The sequence below is a fragment of the Manis javanica genome, chromosome 5 (genome assembly GCF_040802235.1).
Source record: "Manis javanica isolate MJ-LG chromosome 5, MJ_LKY, whole genome shotgun sequence".
Taxonomy (NCBI): domain Eukaryota; kingdom Metazoa; phylum Chordata; class Mammalia; order Pholidota; family Manidae; genus Manis; species Manis javanica.
Genome location: NC_133160.1, coordinates 70,620,016 through 70,643,413, shown reverse-complemented (window position 1 = coordinate 70,643,413; position 23,398 = coordinate 70,620,016). Strand labels below are relative to the sequence as shown.

General features: G+C 35.3%; 1 protein-coding gene and 1 non-coding gene across 2 annotated transcripts in view; both read left to right on the top strand.

The window, feature by feature from the left end:
* Positions 1-23,398, top strand: part of LOC108384227 (bifunctional heparan sulfate N-deacetylase/N-sulfotransferase 3-like) — a 131,325-nt gene that overhangs the window by 3,550 nt on the left and 104,377 nt on the right. The window contains 2 exon segments of the mRNA XM_073237090.1: positions 3,358-3,512; positions 20,459-20,644. Of these exon segments, the coding sequence (XP_073093191.1) occupies positions 3,429-3,512; positions 20,459-20,644 (270 nt within the window). The 5' untranslated portion in view covers positions 3,358-3,428.
* LOC118967430 (U6 spliceosomal RNA) lies at positions 19,226-19,332 on the top strand. The gene has a single exon (XR_005054451.1). It is a non-coding gene; the product is annotated as a U6 spliceosomal RNA (small nuclear RNA).

The window sequence follows — 23,398 nt, the reverse complement described above, 5'->3', positions numbered from 1 at the left end:
TTAAAGAAGCTGAATGGCAAAAGGTTCCTTCCCCTTTTCTCTAGGTTGTTTAGGTTTGTATATTTCCCCAAAGCACTGAGAACCAATATAATTTGTAAATTCTCATTATATCACAAAATTAATACAATGTGAAGAGCAATATAATATTGGGTTAATAAATGCTGACCTTATTTCTAAATTCCACATTTGATCATTAAATGATAGTTATGGACCTTGAATTTTGAGTTACTAAATCTAGGTTAGAATTCAGGTTCTGTCCCAGCCTTCCCGGTGACTTGGGACAAATTGGTTCACCTCTCCAAATATCAAATTCCTTATCTGTAAAATGGAGATAGCAGTGGCCCTTCCTTATAAGGCTATATTGAGAATTAAACAAGATGATGCTGATGAAACACTTAACATAATGCTTAACAAAAAGTAAAGTCTCAATCGCAATGGTTTTTAATATATCAGGATATAGGAAATACTGCAGATAAAGTACTGAAAAGACATGTTATTTAAATAGATACATAATAAAATAAATAATAATTTACAATAACCTCAAAGATTTCAGCATAGTTTTGTGACATTTAGGAAATGACACTTAAAATTGAGGAATTTGATTTGTAGTTCTTTCTTCCTCCAATTCTGACAAAGTCAGGCAAAGTGGATGGCAAGGGTCCAGGACTGTTCAACCACAAACAGCTATATTTGGACTGCTTGTTACCATAATGCTTAAAGTAATAAGCAATAGACATTTCTTCTCAATATAATTAATACTGAGGTAAAATATCCATAAAGAAGGATTAAAAGAAACCAGACAAGAAAGAATTACAGAAAGGAAAGGCATATCATTACACCTATGAATTTACATAAATCTGTCAGAGAGCGGACATCATTTGTCTAACTCCTGCATTGTTCAAATGTGTATTTAAATAGTAGGTTTCACCATTATAGTCAGGAAAGGACAACAAATGCCTGAGCCATCTTTCCAAAGAACCCTGAGATCTGTTGTACTGCCCTGATAAATAAACTCTGGGTAAAGGCCAACTAGAAAAGTGAGTAAAAGAGAGATGAGAAAAAAGGTACAGGGAAATATAAGAGTTATAGGGGAGAGGAAATAGAAATGATTAAAAGCAGTAGGAGGGGTGACTTTTCATAAACTAGGAAATCTCATCTCACTTTTACCCGCACTCACTTTGCCCAGGGGAAGTGGAAGTCAGGAATGAACTCATCAGTGGGAAACTCCGAGATTTCTGCCTCTTTTTGTTGTGGGAAAGTAAAACTGCATAAGTAACTAATTATGATGTCCTGAGAACATACAAAATGGTGAACAAGACAGCCTGGAGAACACAGTCAGTGTTCCTGTAACATCTTCCTATGTTGACAGATAGTAACTGCACTAGTTGGGGAGGGGATTTAATAATATGGGTAACTGTTGAACCACTGTGTTGTATATTTGAAACTAATAAAAGATTGTATATCACTAAAAAATAAATAAATGTTTTTTAAAATGTTGAACAAGAGGAGAGTATCTTGTATGTAAGTACAGATGTTTAAACCAAATTAGATCATGTTTTGTCCAAAAAAACATGTATTCAAGCACCACCAGTTACACATACCAAATGCTTCCTTACCAGGGCCACCTTATTTATTACCTAAAAGGTAGCAGAACCCCAGATCCTACAATGACTGGGGTCACCAGAGATTTGAAATCCGTGACTCCATATTCCTCTTCCTTTGCATTCCTTTCTAGAAGGCTTCCCTGAACTGTAAGATAATCACTCAGAAGCTCTAAGAATGCTCAGTGGTGCATTAATCAGGCCAATCTTTTAGTATAATGGCTGAGGTCACCTTTGAACACAACGTCGCCTCTGCCATCTAACATGCAGGTGAGACCTCACCGTGAGCCCCATGCCATAGTCTATTGAGCAACAAGCTCAAGGAAATCAAGAGACACAGGAGAACAGGAGAAGGAAACACAGAAGGAAAGGAAAAGGGTATTTTAGATCACCAATATGTGCCAGAACTATATAGACACTTCTTCCCAAAAAGAAATAAAATAGGTATTTCTATCCATCTTTTTACCTGTGTAAGTACAGACATTAAAGGTGCTATGTGACTTGCCCACAATCACACCTCAGATGTGTTAGAACATACAAATAAATAAAAAACTTCTGACTCCAAAGACTATTTGTCCACTATAGTATGATAACATGAATGTATGACGGAAAGGAAAAGATAGGGGAAATAAAGCAGACTAAAGGTGGCGTTTATAGAGGGAGATAAGAGTTCAGCTCAGCAGAGTACTTAAGCATCTATACGTGAAACTGAAGACTGTCCTCCTTGAAGAATTATGGTGGTGTACTCACTCTGCATCACTCATGCTGTTCTTCCGGTGTAAATGAGAATAAGCATGCAGCCTCATACTATATCTTTATCTTTGGTGAATCACCTTCACTGTCCACTAAATCACACAATCTAATGTTTTTTTCCTGCCAGTGGACTCTGCCTTCCTTCTCCCAGGAAACCGAATGTAAGGACAGTGGTAACAGGTGCTGGGCCGGGGCCAGGGCCCATCCTCCCTCTTTAGCCTGTTGGCCCTGTGGAAAACAGTCACTTTAGAGCTGCTGTTGGAAATATGAGAGCATCTTTTCTCCATGCAAGATTTGAAGAACCTCCTGCTGTAGGATCTTACTGGATTCAGTATTGGGGCTGAAATTTAAGTGTGGCTGCATAAGTTTGTGGTAATTAATATCATCTTGTGATATGACATAACAGTAGTGAGGCCTCTTACATTGCTCTCATTTCATGCTTTAATGAGGAAACAGAGAGACTTCTACCCCCATCAAGCCAAGAAAATTTTGGAATTTCCCCCACCTCAACTAAACTGCATGTCAGGGAAAATGAAGAAAATAAAACAAGCACAAATATGAAAAAATCATAGGAAAAGCAACAGGGCTGACCTTCAAGAAAACCGGAGTTTTTTGCTGGAGAGCTTGAGAGAAGGGACAAGGATAAGGAACATGAGTAACGCCAAGGAGAAGTCTGGACTGTTTTCCCACGTTTCCTACTTACCCCCCATTCTCTCCAAATTACAAATTATACAAAGCTGCTAAAAGTTAAGAGTTCTTATGCCCTTGGGAATAGTCGTGCATTTCCATGTTGCAATGATTTTATGCCTGTGTCTCATGTTTACAAGTAACATATTTCCCTTTGCTACTTTTCATGTTCAAAGCCTTATGTATATCTAAGATAGTATTATAGTGTCTTCCAAATACATATATAGGAATATATAATTAGGTAGAAGATAAATAGATAATTGATAGGTAGTCAGTGTAACTGGAATTAACTGAATACTCTTTCTTCCCCCTGAAGGAACTGAGGAGGAAGATGAAGGGGATGACCATCTTTTGGGGTCTGTGGATGAGTTCTGGTGGTTTCCTCACATGTGGAGCCACATGCAGCCCCACCTTTTCCATAATGAGTCATCTTTGGTGGAGCAGATGATTCTCAACAAAAAATTTGCCTTAGTAAGTAACTCCTTTGAGTATTACACTGAACTCATGTACACTGCTATTAGAACAACTTGGTATTGCAGCCTTTCAGTATGTGAATTTGAGTATGTATTGGATGTTCAGTTCTATGCTTAGTGCTTGGACAGGTCTATTTCAGGAGTAACTGCACAACACACTCACAAAACTCAGCTGTAGGACATTATGGTCAGAGCTTGTAAGACAGTTCCTGTCCAGGAGCTTCCTGCTGCCTGAGGAGGGCAAAGTATGCACATAAAACTCTTTTCCAACAAAATGAGATACTCCATGGCCAAGTGCCAAAACACACAGTCCAGAGAAGTGTCACTGGGAGTGGCTAGGAAAATGTTCTTGTGGAAATAGAATTTTAGGTACTCCTTGAAATAAGAATAAGATTTAGGTGTCAGGAAGAGTTGGAGTTAAGTGAAGCTGACAGAAAAAACTATGTAGGAGACCATAATGCAGGACTAGGTAATGAAGACAAGCCAGGAATGCAATGGGAATGGGAAGAAATACATTAAACACATTGCAAATGTACATGTTATAAGGATGGAACATTCTCTTGACTGAAGCAAGATAAACTGTATTACACTGAATAGTTTCAGGGCAGGGAAATTTGTAGTAAAAATTTTTTTTTATTAAAGTATATTTGACATAATATTACATTAGTGTCAGGTGTATGTATATAGTAATTAAACAGTTATATACATTATAAAAAGTTCACCACAGTAAGTGTAGTTAGCATCTGCCAAAATGCCAAGTGATTACAGTATTATTGACTATATTCCTTGTGCTGAACTTTTTACCTGTGACTTACTTATTTTATAACTGGGAGTTTATACCCCTTCATCCCCTTCACCTATTTCACTTAGCCCCCAGTCCCCTCCCCTCTGGCAACCACTGGTTTGTTCTCTGTATTTATGAGTTTGTTCCCACTTTTTGTTAGTTTCTTTGCTTATTTGTTTTGTTTTACAGATTCCACAAGTAAGTGAAATCAAATGATAACTGTCATTCTCTGTTTGACTTATTTCAGTTAGCATAATACCCTCTTGCCCATCCATGTTGTTGCAAAGGCCAAGATTTCATTCTTTTCAGAGGCTGAGTATTAGACCCTTTTATATATGTGCCACATCTTCTTTATTCATTCATCCACTGATTGACACAGTTTGCTCCCATATCTTGACTATTATAAATAATGCTGAAATGAATAAAAGGATACATGCAGTTTGAATTAGTGTTTTCCTTTTCTTCAGATAAACATCCGGAAGTGAAATTGCTGAACTGGATGATAGTTCTAGTTTTAATTTTGTGAGGAATCTTCATACTGTTTTCCATAGTGGTTGCAACAATTTACATTCCCACCAAAAGTGTATGAGGGTTCCCTTTTCTCCACATCATCACCAATATTTCTTATTTCTTGTTTTGATAATAGCCATTCTGACAGGTATGAGGTGATATCTCAATGGCTTTGATTTGCATCTCCTTTATGACTAGTGATGTTAAGCATCTTTGCATGTGTTTGTTGGCCATCTGAATGTGTTCCTTGGAAAATGTCTATTCATGTCTTCTGCCCATTTTTAATTGGATTATTTGGGGTTTGGGGGGAAGATGTTGAGATGTATGAGTTCTTTATGTAATTTGGATATTAAACTCTTATTGGATATATCATTTGCAAATATCTTCTCCCATTCAATAGATTGCCTTTTCATTTTATTGATGGTTTCCTTCACTGTTCAAAAGCTTTTTAGTTTGATGTAATCACACTTATTTTTGCCTCTGTTTCCCTTACCAGGGGAAACGTATGCAGAAAAAAATTGCTAAGGCTGATATCCAAGAGTTTATTGACTGTGGTTTTGGAGTTTTATGGTTTCAGGTCTTACATTTAGGTCTTTGATCCATTTTCAGTTTATTTTTGTGTGTGGTTTAAGAAAGTGGTCCAATTTCATTCTCTTGCATGTAGCTGTCCAGTTTTCTCAATACCACTTATTGAAGAGAATGTCTTTAAAATCATTGTATATTCTAGCCTGAGTTGTCCAAATTGACTGTAAGGTTGGATTTCTTTCTGGGCCCTCTATTCTGTTCCAATGATCTATGGGTCTGTTTTTGTATAGTAAGTGAGAAAATGTGTTTGTGATCAGCAGGGATGGTACATAGTGATTAATAAGCCAACAGGGCTTGTGTTGGATGGGAGAAAGTATCTTATATTATTTCCATGAATTATGCTAATAGGCACACAAAACACAGAGGAAGTCCACACAGGCAGTTGTTTACTTATCCAGCATCCTCCTTTGCTGGGCAGGATGTACCTTGGTGGCAACTGTGTTCTGTCCATCATGGTATTGCAGTTCCTAGCTCATGAAGGTACTTAACAAATATTTGTAGCACAAATCATCAAGGCAGCAGAAATTACCACGCAAAAAGGATTTGAAATGTAGTATGTCTTTATTTATTATTATAGCATTTTTTCTCATTTGTAACCCCCAAAACTGATATTATAATGTTCATGGATTTTTTGTGTTGTGAATAAATCTAAGACCATCACATCATGTTTCTATGAAAATCCTACTAATTGTTGATTGCTCAGTGTGGAATATAAATTAAAATAGACTCCACTAGTTAATTTGAGTATGATTTTGAAAAATTCTGAACTATAATTACTCCTTGACAAACAGAAAATGATTTACCAGAGATTTAAAGTTCTAACCTCATTACTAGAAATGATTTGAAGTATAATCTGCTCAATTTTGAGGTTTCCCCCACACCCATTTGCCTTTCCCAATATTAAAATTTTCAAACCCTGAAAATGTACCAGTTCCTCACATGTCTACCCTTAACATATTGTCACTCTATTGGCAATAATGAGATTATGGTTGTCAATTTGCAGAAATCAGAGCAAATGTTACATCTCCCTTGACTGGCTACCTGGCCGTGTAACTATTAGCTTTATGGTAAATCAGAATATCAGAGAGTACTAATGTCCACCTATCATGGACTGGTATTCTACAAAAACTGTTGGAGCCAAGGTATTTGGGCTGTTGATCGGCATGGTACCTTACTGAAACTTATTAAGTCAGAATTTATAAAGCGTTTTGTTTTTCTTTAGGATGGAGAAAAGCAAAAACTTTAAGGGTAGTAATCAGGAGCACATAACTGTCCTTGAATGTCAGTCAACTTCTCAAAATAGATACACAGCTTTAAATGCAAGTGTGACATGCATTAATATTTTGTCAAGAAAAGAATAGCGCCTTCCATGCTGATATTGTGAAAATAACCTGACAGTATTTGCAAATTCCTATGAGATGGTGAGCCACCTTTTTTCCCCCAGAATATAATCAGGAATAGCAAACAGCATGTAAACAAATGTAAACATTGCCACAAATTGTAATGGAGAGCACTAAGAATCCTCTCGCAATGTAGCAAACATTAATTCCGTCATTTTCAGAAGTCTAAGACTGTTGCTAGCAACATTAATCAACAAGAGAGGATGTGGAAAAGAAAATGACTTCTCAAAAATTCTTCTTAAATCTGTGGAAAAAGAGAAAAAGGAACTTGTGAAAGAAGAAAATATGTAAATGGAGTAAAAGGATGCACCTGTTAAAGATGAGAAACTGAGAAACAAGGAGGGAAGTTTTTGTTTTTTGTTATTGTTTTGGTAACCTTTAAAACAATCATTTCCTGATGCAGATTTGATGGAACACTTGACATACACTGTTACATTCCCCTGCAACTAGAATGGTATCTAGGATACAAGGTATTCTATTTTTACTTGGATGAATGAATCAGTGCCAATATTATATTTATACTTATGTTCACATACTTGAAAGTATATACAGCAAGAACAGACATGCACATTTTTTACAGTTCTCAACTGAAAAGAAAGCATCATCAGTTGAAAGAATAATTCAAAACTGAAATTTGGTCACTCTTAACCTCCTCATTCAAGTGCCAACAAAAGAACCTTTCTTAGAAGTGCCCTTCCTAACTATAGGTTGAGAGCCGAAGTTATGGTCCTAGAGGCAATAAAAATAGTCATGAAGGGTCTTCAGAAATAAGACCAAATGAATTCTTTAATCTTCAATCAAATATAAGACTGAGGGACTTTTTGTCAGGAAAGGACAGGCAAGAAAAAAGAATGAATCCACGACCAGTCCCTCCGTAGCCATAACAACATGAAAGAAAATATATATGTAAAGTATTTGGGAATAGTGACTAGCACATAATAAACACTCAGGAGATGGTGACTTGTTTTATTACCATTGTATTCACTATCAGAAAACTCCCTTCTTCAATTCTTGCCTAGGTTCCTGAGGTGTTTAGAGCGCAAATAAGAGGTACAAAAAAAGTCAAATTTAAAAGCTTATTTTGTATTGGGATAACATCTGGTGAATGAGAGTACTCTACATTTTCTAAATATGTGTTAGCTCTTTTACTTTCTTTCCATTAAGGCATTAGGATTAAAAGCTGCTTTGCTACTGAATTTAAAGATGTAATGAGGAAAGATTGTGCATTTCATTTTTTATATATTCTGTATTATTTCCTTTAATTCTTAGAACAACCCTAAATTGTAGGTATATTTATTTTTCCTTTATAGATAAAGAAACTGAAAATCAGTGGAATAAAGTGGGTGACTTGCCTAGGATTATAAAACTCACAAGCAGAACAATTAAGACCAGAAATCCAGGTCTTCTAAAACTGCATAAATTGTGACTCCCCAACCCCCACCCCAGGCTTCCTCACTAGCATCCCAACCTAATTCACACGTATCAATTTAGATTTCTCTTCTGCCTGGTAATCCAAAGGGATATTTGGCAATCCTGGTAACATAAGGGTAATTGAGAACTAGAGATGGAACACATAGGGCAACTTTTCCCTGAGGCTCCCAAAGGTTCCCTAAGATAGGCAGTTTCTAAAATACTTGGAGAGGAGACAAACAACTGAATCCAAGGAACTTTCCACCTGAATGAATATCATTTATCATGTATAAACATAGAGGCTACTTCAATTCAGTGGAAACTATTCTGAAGAAAATTCTGCCTCAACTGTGAGCTCACTAGACGGAATAAGCAAAAGCTTAACCAGTGCTAATATTGCACTTCTAAATTGGGTTACATCCTGCTTTTCTCTGCCAGTTTGGAGGCTCTGAATTCAAAAATGGGCAAAAATGTTTCCCAGTGAAGGGACTGAAAAAACATACAAAGAAGCAATGGGCTGTCTTGTGAGTAACTGGGTGTTCAAACAAGATTGGAGGTTAGGGATAAAATTCAATATCAAATAACTGATAAAGTTTGAAGACATTTTAAGTACCTTTTCAGCTTAGAGAATCTGAGAGTATGGTGTAAAACTTTTATTTCAGACTTCTCTGTCACCATCTACCAACAAACACCTGTTATTTTCATTGAGTTTTAGCAAACACATCTGATCTATTAAACCTTTGCACAATGTGGACACTTCTGTCTCATAGGGAACTTGATGTCCATTTTAATTTAGCTTTGAAAGCTCTGTCCAATAGCTTATTATGGAAGGTCAGATAAATCCTGTCAGCAAGTGTGCATTTGATGATTACAGCCATCAGGAAATGCAGTTGAGGTTGATTAGAAAATAGTTTTAGTTAACAAATACGAGCTAATTCAGATATTAAAATGAAATTTTAACAAGGGTATTTTTTTGAAAAGCAACATTTCTGAAGCAAAGATTAACTGTAACATTAATTACTGATTACAACACAGTTTAAAATATCTATTATATATCTTTAAAAGTTGGAAAATTGCATTAGAAAAGTAAAATAACTTACTGCATTTAAGCTTTAAAAGTCATCAATAAATATACTCTTAATTGAAGAATTGGATCTAAATTTTGGTGAATTATGTTAATTTAATTTCTAATGATAAAATAATTAGTAGAAATTTTTATCATAGAACTCATTGCCAATATCAGAAGATAATTAACATTGCTATAGACAATACTACTAAAATTAGTAGTAGTAGAACAATGTTTCTGATCCTGAAAACAAATCTTGCTGAGGACTGTACATTTTGATTGCATTGTCATTATTCTTTCAAATAGTGTCCTTCCCCCATCTTTTCCCACTTCAGCAGAAACTGCTAATTTACATTAGCTGAAATGTCTATTACCAAGTATGCAACTTTTTAGATTAGTGCACACATTAACTTTTCTAATATGGAAATGAAGATTATAGTATCAAAATATAATTTCAAATATGTTGAAAGACTTGCTAGCTTAAGGAGTATATGATCATCTTCTAATTAGTTTGCTTGCCAGCTAGAGAAGGAATGAATTCTATCATTTTTACCTCTGTGAAGCACTTTATAAAAAGGCACATTAGTTTTTCATTTTATTGATACTGAAAAAAAAGTATAATTCTAGTGGTCCTAATAGGAATAGAGTAAAATAAGGATGCAAAAAGTCTATTTCGAGCTAGTAGACCACTACTTCTGGAGTAATTCAAGCAGCACAGTTTAAAAAAAGACACTAGTCAAAAGAAAAAAGAAAAAACAAAGAAAGACACTAGCCATTATTCAGAGGATGATGACCAATATGGCAAAGTCTATAATTTACTCCATAAACAGAATGGCTCCAGGGACTTGGAGAGGGCAAGAGATAGGAGAGGAGACTAGGAAATATATTATCAGGATTAATATTGCTGATTAGAGTCACTTTCAATTAGCAATTTATGGAAAATAATCTCATTCTGAACTTTAGCCTTCCTCACATTTTTTACCTTTTTTGTTTTGCTAATTGGTTTTTGTCCTCGACTATATGCACTTACTTTCATCTCTTGTACATGTTTTAAACCCTGGTGTATAGGAGAGAGAGCCCAGTAAGTAGTCAATTTATTTAGATAATATCTAATAGTATTGACCCTTCACTAGGTGACTGGAACTCATTATTTGATGACCATTTAATTATTTTATTTATCTTATTTAATTCTCATCACAACCCTCCTGATGTCATCTCTATTACATACATGACAAAGCTGATATTGGAGGGTTTAGTAATTGCCCCAAAGCACAGCTAAGCAATAGATCTGATACTCAAATTCAGAGCTTTCTCACTCTTAACCACTATGTTAAACAGATATTTTCTTTTTTGTTCTGAATTATTGTAATTCTTTACAAATAATTAATTTTTTGAGTACCTTATCCTTCTTTAGTTACACCACCTTGATGTATTCCTAGCAGTTGTTTCACAACCTTTTTTAAAAAATGAAAATGTTTTTAAATCTGCTTTGCTAAATTGAAATTTCATATCTAATTATTTTTCAGAATTACATATTTTAAGTATTTTGAATTCCAAGATACACTGTTATCCCCTTCTGAGAGATCTATTATTCCCACATAGACTGGAATCAAAGAACAGTAGAGTGGGAGTGTTGAGGGTGGAGAAAAGCAGGGAGAGACTGGAGGTTAGTAGACAAATCAGATCACTACTGAAGTAATCAAGGAAGAGAAAATGAAGGCCAGCTTTAACTAAACCAGTGGAAGTGAGATTACAGAGGAGAGAGATGTGAAAACTATTTCTGAAATAAAATCAATAGGGCTTTTAATTGGCTGGGTGATGAGGAAGCAAAAGGTAATAACAGGTCAACAATAACATCAAGATTTGAGCCTCCCAATTTTCTATCTGTGTATACTTATTTAAAGTTATGCAAGTATGAACTGCTTTTTCTTTAGAAGCTCTGTGCTTTACCGACATGGGGATCCCTGCTGTTACCCACATCTATAGTAGTGCAGAAATTTTTCTCAATTAGATATATCATTAACTTTTGAAAGTGGTTTTGATTACCTCAAGGACGTAGAATCCTTTCCTTTGTAAATTCCTTTCCAGATTACTTTTTCATTTCCATTCTGTAGGAAGACTTCATGCTCTGTGACAAGCTGGAGAGTGTAGAAGAAAAGTATTCTCCATTCCTTTCCTTTTTACTTCTAACAAAATTTCTCCATGGTATCTCTAGCATATATAGGGTGATTCAAACTGTTTTTGTAAAGAGAAAGATAAATTTAGTACATGTCCTACATGAAAACAGTTCCTTGCTACCCAGATTTACTTGGACATACATGAACTAAAAGCCTTTACAAATTCTCCAAGAAACTATTAGTGGTGGGCTTGAGTCGGATGTAGAGAAGGGGTTGGGAGGAGGTCTATTTCCAGATCCATGCATGCTGCTCCTGAATTTTGATCACTACTTGCTTTTTGACAGCCTTATACATTTAGTCAAAATGGAGGTGGCACTTGTTTTCAGAGAGGAAGTTAAAAACATGGAAGAGTTGGAAGTGATGACAGGGAAGAAATGAGAATAGGATCCACACGAATGCTAACCTTGCACCTGCATTGGCATTTTCACCCCATGTTCCCAGTAATTCAAGAATTTCTGTTAATTCTTCTCTTCTTACCATATACTGCTCCATTTCAAAACTTTCTGTCCCCTTTCCACTTCCAAATTTTTCATCCCAAATCTGGATCATTGTAGTAGCATCTAATTAGTCTTCCCAGCTCACCATTCCTTTCCATTACTTTACACTCAGATCAGGGAATGCTGTGAAACGTGAAATTCTATTTTTCTGTTCACCTACATAAAACAGAACCGAGTATCATAATTCTTCCAAGCGGTAAAGATTCCTCAAGACAAGTGCTGGGCATAGAAGCCACAGAGCATAAATCTGCAAAGAAGTAAAAAGCTAACCTTTTCAAACTGTATTGCTTCTCTCTCACTTACCAAATTTACATTTCCCTGTATGGCCCTGGAAGACGGCTGGTTAGCCAGAGACGGGTAAGATTCCTCAAGGGAGGAACAACCTAAGACAGGCACAGTCGCAGGGGGGCCATCAGGTGAGAAATTGGGGGTCAACAGAGGTGAGGCTTAGAACCTCATCCCCCCTGTTTTGAGAGAAATCTTCTGCATCTGTGGATGTTTTGTTGCCCTTGTCTAGCTTGGATTAATACTTAGTCTACAGGCACAGACCTGATCATCTACACTTGCCTTCTTACAGCACTAACTTATACTTTCTATCTTTATCTTGCATCTACCTACCACTTCAGCATTTTATTTAAAAAATCAAAAATAAGGGAGAAATGTAGGATTCACATATAAATCAAGTATAAAAATCAAATAAAAAAAAAAACAGAACCTTGCATTTCAGTTAGAAAGATTCTTGACTCTCCACAGGAAATGGAAGAGAAATTTCTTTTTATAGTGTAAATTATTTCTTTATTTATTTTTAAGTGTAGTTGATATACATTATATTGGTTTCAAGTACACAGCATTGTGATTTGACAGTTAATCTACATTATTACATGCTCGCTCCAACTAGTGTAGTTACTATCTGTCAACACAGAAATTTGTTACAGAACTATTGACTATATTCTATTTGCTGTACTTTCATTCCTATGTCTAATTTATGTTATCATTGAGATTTTGTGCCATTTATCCCCTTTATCTGTTACACCTGTCCACCCCAACACCTCCTCCACACCAGTCTCTTCTCTGTGTCTCTGAGTCTATTGCTATTTTGTTTATTTTGTTTTGCTTTGTTATTATATTCTACATATAAGTGAAATCATATGGTATTTGTCTTTCTCTGCCTGACTTATTACACTTAGCATAATACCCTCCAGGTCCATCCATATTGTTGTAAATGGCAAGATTTTTTTCTTTTTTATGGCTGAATAATATTCCATTGTATATATATACCACCTCTGGTTTTTTTAAATTGAAGTACAGTTGATACACAATATTAACCGGTTTCAAGTATAAAACACTTCATGGTTCAAAAAATAAAAAATAAATATAAAACACAGTAGTTCAGCAGTTACACACACTGTAAAATCCTCACCCCAATTAGTACAGTTACTATCTGTCAACATAAAGTTGTTACTGAATCACTGACCTTAGTCTCCCTGCCGCATTTCCATCTCCATGACTAAGTTATATTGTGATTGATATTTTGTGCCCATTTATCTCCTTCACCCTCCTCACCATCCACCACAACCCCTCCTCCAAGGTAACTACCAGTCACTTCTCGGTGTCTATAGGTCTACTTCTTTTATTCATTTTGTTTTGTTTTGTTTGTTTCTAGATTCCACAAATACATGAAATCATATGGCATTATCTTTCTCTGGTTTATTTCATTAGCATAATCCCTCCAGGTCCATCCATGTTGTTGCAAATGATAGGATTTCTTTCCTTTTATGGCTGAATAATATTCAGTCATGTATAGGTACCACATCTTGCTTCCATATCTTGGCTATTGTAAATAATGCAGCAATAAACATAGGTGTGAAAATATTTTTTTATCAGGGATTTTGTTTTCTTTGGGTAAATTCCTAGAAGTAGACTTACTGGGTCAGACAGTATTTCTTTTTCAGTTTTTTTCAGAATCTCCATACTGGTTTCCATAGCAGTTGTACCAATTTACATTCCCACCAACAGTATAGGAAGATTCCCTTTTCTCCACATCCTTGGCAATGCCTGTTATTTCTTGTCTTTTGGATAAGGGTCATTCTAACTGGTGTGAGGTGATATCTCATTGTTGTTTGGATTTGCATTGCCCTGATGATTAGCAATTTGGAGCATCTCTTTATGTGCCTGTTGCCATCTTCTTTGGAGAAATGTCTGTTAGGCCCTCCACCTATTTTTTTAATCAGGTTGTTTGGTTTTTGGTGTTGAGACATATAAGACCTTTACATATTTTGGATGTTAAGCCCTTATAAGATAACTAGTTTATGAACATATTCTCTCATACTGTTGGATAACTTTTTGTTTTGTTAATGGTGTCCTTTTCTGTATGGAAGCATTTTGTTCATTTTTTATTTTGTTTCCCTTGTCAGGGGAGATGTGTCCAGGAAAACATTGCACATGTGTTTGTCCAAGAGATTTTTGCCTATGTTTCTTCTAAGAGTTTTATAGTTTCATGTCTTATATTCAGTTCTTTAATCCAGTTCAAGTTTACTTATAAGTATGGTGTTAGACAGTAATCCAGTTTCATTCTCTTGCATGTAGTTGTCTGGTTTCCCCACACCATTTATTTAAGAGACTGTCTTTCTCCATTGTATATTCTTTTCTCCTTTGTTATATATTAATTGACCATATATGCATGGGTTTATTTCTTGGCTCTCTATTCTGTTCCATTGATCTATAGGTCTGTTCTTGTGCCAGTACCATATTGTTTTGATTACCTTGGCTTTGAAGCATAGCTGGAAGTCAGGAAGCAATACACCCAGTTTTGTTCTTCTTGGAAAAGAAATTTTTGAGCTCAAAATACTTACCGGACATTGTGCTTAGTACTTTCCATGCATTCTCAATTCATCTTCACAACCACCTGTGAAGCTAGTAATTCTCATATTGAAAATGCAGAAAGTGAGGCCCTAGAGAGCTTATATAATTTCCCTAATATCACACAGTCAGTGAAAGCTGGAGAAAGGACTTGAACCCAAGTCTATCAATCTCTAATGCCCATGTAATCAGCAAGGCTTGTATAATTGAAAATTGCTGTGCCATTGATTCTGTTATTGATTGCTATTAACAAAACCTTATAATCAACTTTTTATTACTTCCATGAAGAATACTAAAATCTGGATTTTTATAACTTTTTCTTTTAAATATCTGTTTATATGATTTATGTAGCTTCTTGTGTTTGGCAACAGCATTATGCCTTAACTGTCCTGCTGTCTATTATAAATACCATAGGCTACAATAGAGAACACAGTAGTTGTAACAAATATCAACTTTTCTATCTTTCAGGAATAATTAAATTTATTCAGCTATAATTAAAATTAGTAGTATGCACAGTTAATCTCAACCTTGTGGATATAAAGAAAGATTAAATGTAGTTGCAAGTACTTTGGGAATTTTAACTTATCCCTGAATTGTTTATAGCTTTATGACCACTTAAGGACCCTGAAGATTCACATCAAATTCATCATTTCAAACTTTGAGAAAGCAGGATTAAACTGAACACTCCAGTTCCTCAATGGTCCCTCCAGATAATTTTACTTTCAGTTATTTTGCTACAGAATTTAAAAATAACTGAAATATAAAAAATACAGAAATATAAAAAACAACATTTTTTATATTTCTATCAACGTCTTCGTGTATTTACTTAAAGAAATTTTAGTGATTCAAAAAAAATCAGCCTCGCCGTAAAAAGTACAAGTATTTGCATCATTCTTTTGAATATTCTCATAAAAGTGCATCTTTTAATGGTGTGTTTACTTATGGTGAAACACTCAACAATGTTATGACTATAATAATTTGAAAGGAAACAGTAAAAGAGGAAAGTAGCATGCTCTGTTAAATGGAAACTTACCTGAAATAAATTACATCATTAGTAGGTAAGACTAGAAGAAAATATGTCACTCTATCCCAAATAATTATTTCTTAGAGGTTATCAGTGAAAATGAAGTTTAAAGCTGAGTATGCACACCTTTTGTAATTCTTTTTAGTATTGGTACTGAATTATTAGCTTAACTTTTGTTTCTGGAATTTCTTAATGCATTTGGCTTACTAAATTTCATTTAAGTTCCTCAACTGTTTCAGGTTAACGTGGGTTAGTACTTGAAGAGGAATGTGTGCTGTCAAGGAAGGATTTTCACTGATGTCATTATTATAGCCTTATATTTACGGCTCATCAGGAGTATTTTAACCTTGCATTTTATACAATATATTTTTTACTTTTTTTCAGAAAAGAGTATATACTGTTTGTAAAACTTTTTAGATAAGATTGATAACAATCTTCTTTTATTAATTTTTGCTCTTAAATAAGAATTCTGAGTTTTTTTGGAGAGCAGAAGTGATGTGGAATGATTCTTAGTTTACTTTTGTTTCCTCTTTTTGTTTGTTGTTTCAAAAGGAAAGAGAATAATGTTAACAAAATGAAAGGAAGTTAAATGATATTTGACCAATAATGTTACTAATATCTTTTATTCTCTACAACTCTGTGAGATAATTGATTTTATTACCCCTAATTGGTAAGCAACAGAATTGAGGCTTGGTGAAACTGCTAGGGGTTTTCCAACTCATTAGGACCACCACTGAGATTGAGCTCAGGGCTCCTAAATCTGTGCTTTCTCCTTGAGACTATGCTGCTCTCTCCCCTCAAGATTCCCCTGTAGACACTGATCACTTCATTGTGGTGGATTTGGCAATCTTTAGATATGGGAAAAATGAGATTCCTTTTTCACTATCTAGTTAGTGAAACACTATATTGTTTTCCAGAGCTGAGTAATTTTGGAGTGATAAAGTCAGACTTTTATTTTATGAGTTACTATAATGCCATTCTGTTTCACAAGATCTCATTATAAACACCTTTAAGACCTTTATTTATCCAAAGACTTGTTACTTTCATTACTGTAAGCATGCTTCCTTCGGATCCAAACTGTGAGACAAACAAAATCACATTCCCGGGAGTTCTGGACTCATATGTATGACACCAACATGGGAAGCTCACCTAAGCCTTGGTGCCCAGAGTTTTTATTGGGGTTTCATTTCATAGGCAAGATTGATTGAATCACTGGCCATGTGATTGCACTCAATCTCCAGCTCTCCTCCCCTACATGAGGTCAGGCTGATATCACCAGGCTCAGAGCCCCCACTCTCTAATTACAAAGTTGGTCTTTCTGGTATGGCCAAACCCTATCCTGAGTTACCTTGTTTGCATAAACTCAGATATGGCCCTTAGAGCCTTACAGCCCACCATAAATAATAAAGATATTCTATCATTCTAGGAGTTCTAAGGATTTACAGTTTACAGAAATTTATATGATGCATTAAAAATCACGTAAAAATATTAGAAAGAAATCTAGTGGACAAATCTATAAACATTAACCAACTTTATAAAAATATTCCAGTCACATTTTAAGAGGTGACTTCCTTAAATGTACAGGAGGAAAATTACACATGTTAGTTTAATATTAGATCATGGATTTAAACTAGTACATTTACACTTAGCATCTGAATATAAGATCATTTCTAAAACCACAAAGATTATGTCAAAGAAGCATAGAATTTTAAATCTGAACCTTTGTGTCTAGTTGTACAACCCCTTTATTTCACAGTGAAAGAAATGAAAAATAAGATTCCTATACTAAGGTAATTATTTCTTTCCAATTCTTTTATTTCAAATCATACTAGATGCCATAATTTACCCAGGAACATTCTAATATTTGCAAAATTAGCATTCAGTACCAAACCTTAATTCTCTAACCTAGAGATAATTCTGACTTGACTGGTTTTGTTCTAGGTAAAGAAGGAATTCAGTTCCTTTTGAAAAGTAACTTTACATATATTGGGCCACCGTCACTGCCATTTCTTACTTCCTCCAATCACCACTACTACAGTACGCCTTCAACTGTCAGAGGCCCCATGGGTTCTCATCAGCTAAATTTTGTGGGTGGCCCATTAGTGTCACCATAGGAAAAGGGTTTGTCTTTAAAAGCTTTAAAATGCTCATTGAGTTCAAAGGAATAGTTTTATAATTTTTTCTACTCATATATATATACACCACAATATATATATATATGGTATGTGTGGTGTGTGTGCATGAATATACACACTCATGTCCTTTATATTAAAAAGTTCCAATTCCATTTTTCAAACATGCTCCTATCATCTGGGAAAACATTTTCTTTTCTTTGTGAAATAATCTCTTAAATAGACATAGCTATTAAAGAAGACACTTTAAAAAGCAAAGCAAAGGGATTTTTTCTAGAAGCAACTCCACATACCACCAAATGCCAACATAAGGAAATTTTATCATAAACCCATTTAAATTATAAACATAAATTCTCAATACTGTGAGACAGTTAACCAAAGCAAGAACTTCTATCTATATACTGGTAAAGTGGGACATTCTAATCAAAATAACCTGCAGAAAAGCATACGTTTTTTCAAGCGAAGCTGTAATAAAATTTTTGTTTTTTCATGGTAGAGTGCAGAATGTCTGATTTCGAATCATTGTGGGATTTTTCTAATAATAACAGCTTGTATACTTGTTAATCTGAGAAGCATGAAAATAGGTAACAAATCTAGTGATTAATGGAAATGTAAAAGTTTCTTCTATTTAGAAAGATTAAAATCAAGAAAATTCTTTAAGTAAAGTACAATTCTTAATTGAAGAAATAATTTAAATAAATTCTCTTACTCACAGCAGTGATGTGGCAGCACTTTCATCCTCCACTACTGCTGACTAAACTGAGTTTTAAATGATGAATGGAGTTGATGAGAGGAAAGAGGCGTTCCAGTTGCGGTGGACAATGTGTACAGTGTACAACAGAGATATGAAGAGAATCATCAGAAATCAGGCTAGAGGGGAGAATGAATGCTGATAGGACTTGAAGCTGTGTAGGTAGACTGGGACCAAATTTTGAGAGCCTTTTAAGCCTTATGTGAAGGAGTCTGACAGATAGTTAGATAATGACAACCCACTGGCCATCCATTTTCCCTGTGTTCAGGTGCTTCATATGCTTCCTTCACCTCCTGTATTATTTAGATCTAAAAACAAAGCTATCCATACCTGCTCCTTTTTTCAAATCCATTCATAGCATATTTCTACAATTCAATGCACTTAGTAATCTGATAAAATGGTTCTCTGTATGTAAAATTGATCTCTAACATGAAGAAAAGTCATTACTAGTTCAAAGGAAACTTATTTGGGTAGAAGTTTTTGAAGACTATAAAACAATTTAAAAATACAGATAGAGTGCTCACTTCGGCAGCACATATACTAAAATTGGAACGATACAGAGAAGATTAGCATGGTGCCTGCGCAAGGATGACATGCAAATTCGTGAAGCGTTCCATATTTTTTATTGTTGTAAACAACCATTTGATCAATAAATATGAGAGGTGCCTCTCAAAAATAAATAAATAAATAAAAATATCTCTAACACCAAAATCAGTCAAAGGCAGAAATAAAGTTAAGAAGCCTGTTTATTTCTTAAAAAAAAAATACAGATAGAAAAGTACAATATCATTCAGGACAAAAATACACATCTACCAGTGAAGCCATCGGAGTTCTTTTTATAAAAGACACGTGTCATCTTTTATGCCTGTTCAATTTTTCGCTATGCCAGAGAGACTGTATCAGGATTAATGGACCAGCTCAAATGAAGAACAATCACAATTATACCAAGGTTATCCCAAGACCTGTCCAAAATAATCCAGATGTCACATAGATTTATTTTTAGAATTTAGACCTGGTCAGGATCAACTGAACAGAAGAAAGCAGTGTGTGGTGTGTGTGAGTGTGCGTGTGTGTGTGTGTGTGTTGTGTGTAATTTTAAAATTATAATTTTTGAACTGAACTCATTTTATGTATACAAGCTTAACTTCAAATGTATACATTTTATGCATACAAGTTCCAACTTTAAAGAAAATTGCTCTATAAAATTTTTTCACATTTTCTAATTGCTTCTACCAAGGCAGGGGACATGATCTATTACTGGACCACATGCCAAGGTACCAACAAAAATGTGGTAAACTTTGTAGCAACTGGGCAGTAGGCAAAACAAAATCCTGTTAACAGGTCTAGTGAACTCAGAATATGTTCTTTCTCTCTAATAAATGTTGATTGTATTTAGTGGGAAATGCTGGATGTTGTTTATAGCAAATGTTTGTCATTTAACTTACTGAAACTGTGAAACAGGACAGGTGGCTATGACAGAGCACTGAATGCACTCTTTCAAAGTATTCATTAAAATCACTAGTCCTGTCCCACCAACACTTACACACAATGTGTCAACATCAAGACTGGTGGAACGGCTACCAGGCTTCCTGAAGTCTAGATATATTATTTATCACTTTAATTTTATAACACAATTAAGTAAAGATAGATTTAAGCAAATGTATTTACAGTACATTTGAAAAATTCTGGCATAAAAATAGAATGATGATACAACTTCCCACATGCTAATTAACATTTGCTTGATCTTAGGAGCATGGCATTCCTACCGGCATGGGCTACGCTGTAGCCCCTCACCACTCAGGCGTCTACCCTGTACATGTTCAGCTTTATGAGGCCTAGAAGAAGGTTTGGAATATTAGAATCACCAGCACTGAAGAACATCCACATCTAAAACCAGCTAGATACAGGAAGGGCTTCATGCACAAAAACATCATGGTGAGCTGCCTCCGGTATGCATAGGGTACAACTAATTCTGCCAGATTTACATTCCTCATTAGAAGAAAGAATGAGAGAGAAGAGCAGAAATGTTACAAGCTTAACTGTAGGAAAAGGTCCATGTTGCAGGAAACATATTTGTCATATCTAAGCCAATGATGTCTTAATTAAAGTTACTTCTCAGTTCTTCGAACAGAACTTTAAAATGATTTTTACTGACACTACCGCTATTAAGCAGGCATGACATTAAAATACTAAGGAAACATTAAACCTAAACTGCAGATAATTTAGAGAAGCCACTATTTCTTCAAAAAGTTAGTGTGTAAAACCAACTTTTTTAGTTTAATATATTAACCATACTGCTCTTTCACAAGCCAAACTCTGTTCTCTTTACCATGTCAGACTAAAAAAAATTTCAACTATTTACAGCGTGAAGCTTCATGTGAAGTCCTGCATAATCATTAACAGGTCATAATAAGAGTACAAATTAGAGATATATTAATTAAATCATTTAATTATCCACTGTCAAATTCTCTCCAAAGCTTCTCTATTTTGTTTTGTTTTGTCTTTTTACACTGGTGACAAATGCATATTGTCAGGATATGTTATTACCTAGTACTTTGTGGGACCTCCCAAAGTAAGTAATCAAATTCTAATTTTTTCCCAAATCAGAAAATCCAAAGAGTACTATTGAAGTTAGGAATGGGTCTCCTGCTTTAGACAAACACTGGGAAGGAACACCAAGTATGAAGAACACTGGCACTGTAACTGTCTGTCAAACCATGTTTGAACAGATGTCTACCCTCCAGAATTAGATGTAATCTGATTGCTTTTCAGTTTTCCAATGTCTGCAAAAATTACAGAATGAGTAATGACATTTAACTTGGATTAACTCCCATCTTGACTTTTCCCTCAATAAAAACGGTTATAAATGCTAGATGGGGCCATAATGGCCATATTTTATCCCAAACTGCCCTTTTTATTGAAAATGAACTCACTGTGCCTCAAGCTGCCAGCCTTCTGACCAGAAAGAGTTTAGAAAGCCTGGATTATATTATAATTTAAAAGCATTCAATACCTCCTGTCGTTTTTAAATCATATGCAGTCTTAGTAGAATAGTGAATCTAAGTCTGTAAGGACTTTATTCAATGTTATTCTCTTTTGTTTCTGTTATCCTGTCTGCTGCCGGCAAACCTGCTTGGATATGTCACATGAGATACACTCATTTTCATTTCTCATGAAAACATATTTTATCTGTATCATAAATGCATGAATCTTGCAGGTGATAAAGGCTCTAACAGATTTCCTGTTCTGACAAAACTGTCCCTGTGGTTCCTTCCACTTTTGCATCAATCTATGGAAACCCTATAGATTTGCTTTGGAGGCTCTTGGATGAGAATGTGCAAATGGGAATTGTTCGGCAGGCAGCTGTTGATGCAGTCGAGAGAGAAAGGACAGGGCCTGGAGTCACCCGAATAGAGCTGCCAGTTAGAACACAAGAGCCAACATGTTCCATTGGGCAGAGACTACAGAGGAGAAAAGATCAGGGAAGGGAGGGGTTGACCTTACTTAGATCAAACATATTTTCTTGTATGAAATGAGAGGAAACTTTATTGCCATTAAAGTTGATTCATTCATAAATCAAAATTATATGAAATTAAATGAAACTCACAATCTTCCCTTTGAGCCAGCTATTGATCCTGCTGTCCCTAATTCAGTTCTGTAATTTGAATATCACGTCACCTCCCTCAACTTCCAATCAGTGTCTACATTTCATCAATAATTCCTTTAATAATTTTTTTATTTTCTTCCCTCTCCCAGAGCCTAACTGACTACTTTGACTTTCACATGTAAACTATGGTACTGGTTCCCACTTTGTCTATTTACAGCTCCTCCCCATGTCCCACTGCAGTCTATCCTACAGACAGTGCCAGCCTTTTAGTCTTTCTAAAATGCCACCTTCATTTGGCCTTCCTAACCTTGATTACTTCCAATGATTTACACATCCCTTAACTTGCTCATTCAGGAACCTGAAAACAATTTGTAATAAGTCTACTTTTTATCTTCTATTTCCTATAGCTAACACAGACTCACTCCTGCCAAAAAGGTCTGAAACAGTTTTATTATGTCCATGCCTTTGTTGTTCTTTCCACCTCAAAAGACTTTCTGACCACTTTTTACTTACTCCTATTTCCTTTGTTTCTCATATCAAGTCCTGTTTTTTATATAACTTAATGTAAAGTACCTTGTTCTATGGAATTTCAATACCATAGAATTAACCCAGGCCTACACTGATCTTATTCTCCTCTGAATTCCTATAACATCACCTTATAACTCCACTAGGAACATAAAAGCCTGCTTTGCAAGGTGTTTGAGCCTGAACCAGAGTCTCTGAACACCCGGTCCTATCGCGTTATTTTGTCTATCTTCATTCAGTAGGGAACTGATGGGAAGCAGGATTCTCTACCCTAACCCCTGGTTGTTAAATGTGATTCTCTTGAGAAAAACCTGAGAGCTCTAAGCAACTGGACTATAGATTCTGATTATCTACTTACTGTTCTTAATGGAAATGCGCTTTGATAGAGACTCTTATCAATCCTGCTGGCAGCATCCTAGATAGTCTCTAATGGTAGCTTCCAGACACATTTGATGTCAGTTATTCCAGATTTAGGCCTTAGGTACAGGAAACTGGCTTCACAGAATGTGTTCAGTGTCCTGGAGCATTATGTTCAGGGAGCAAGACGATGGACCATG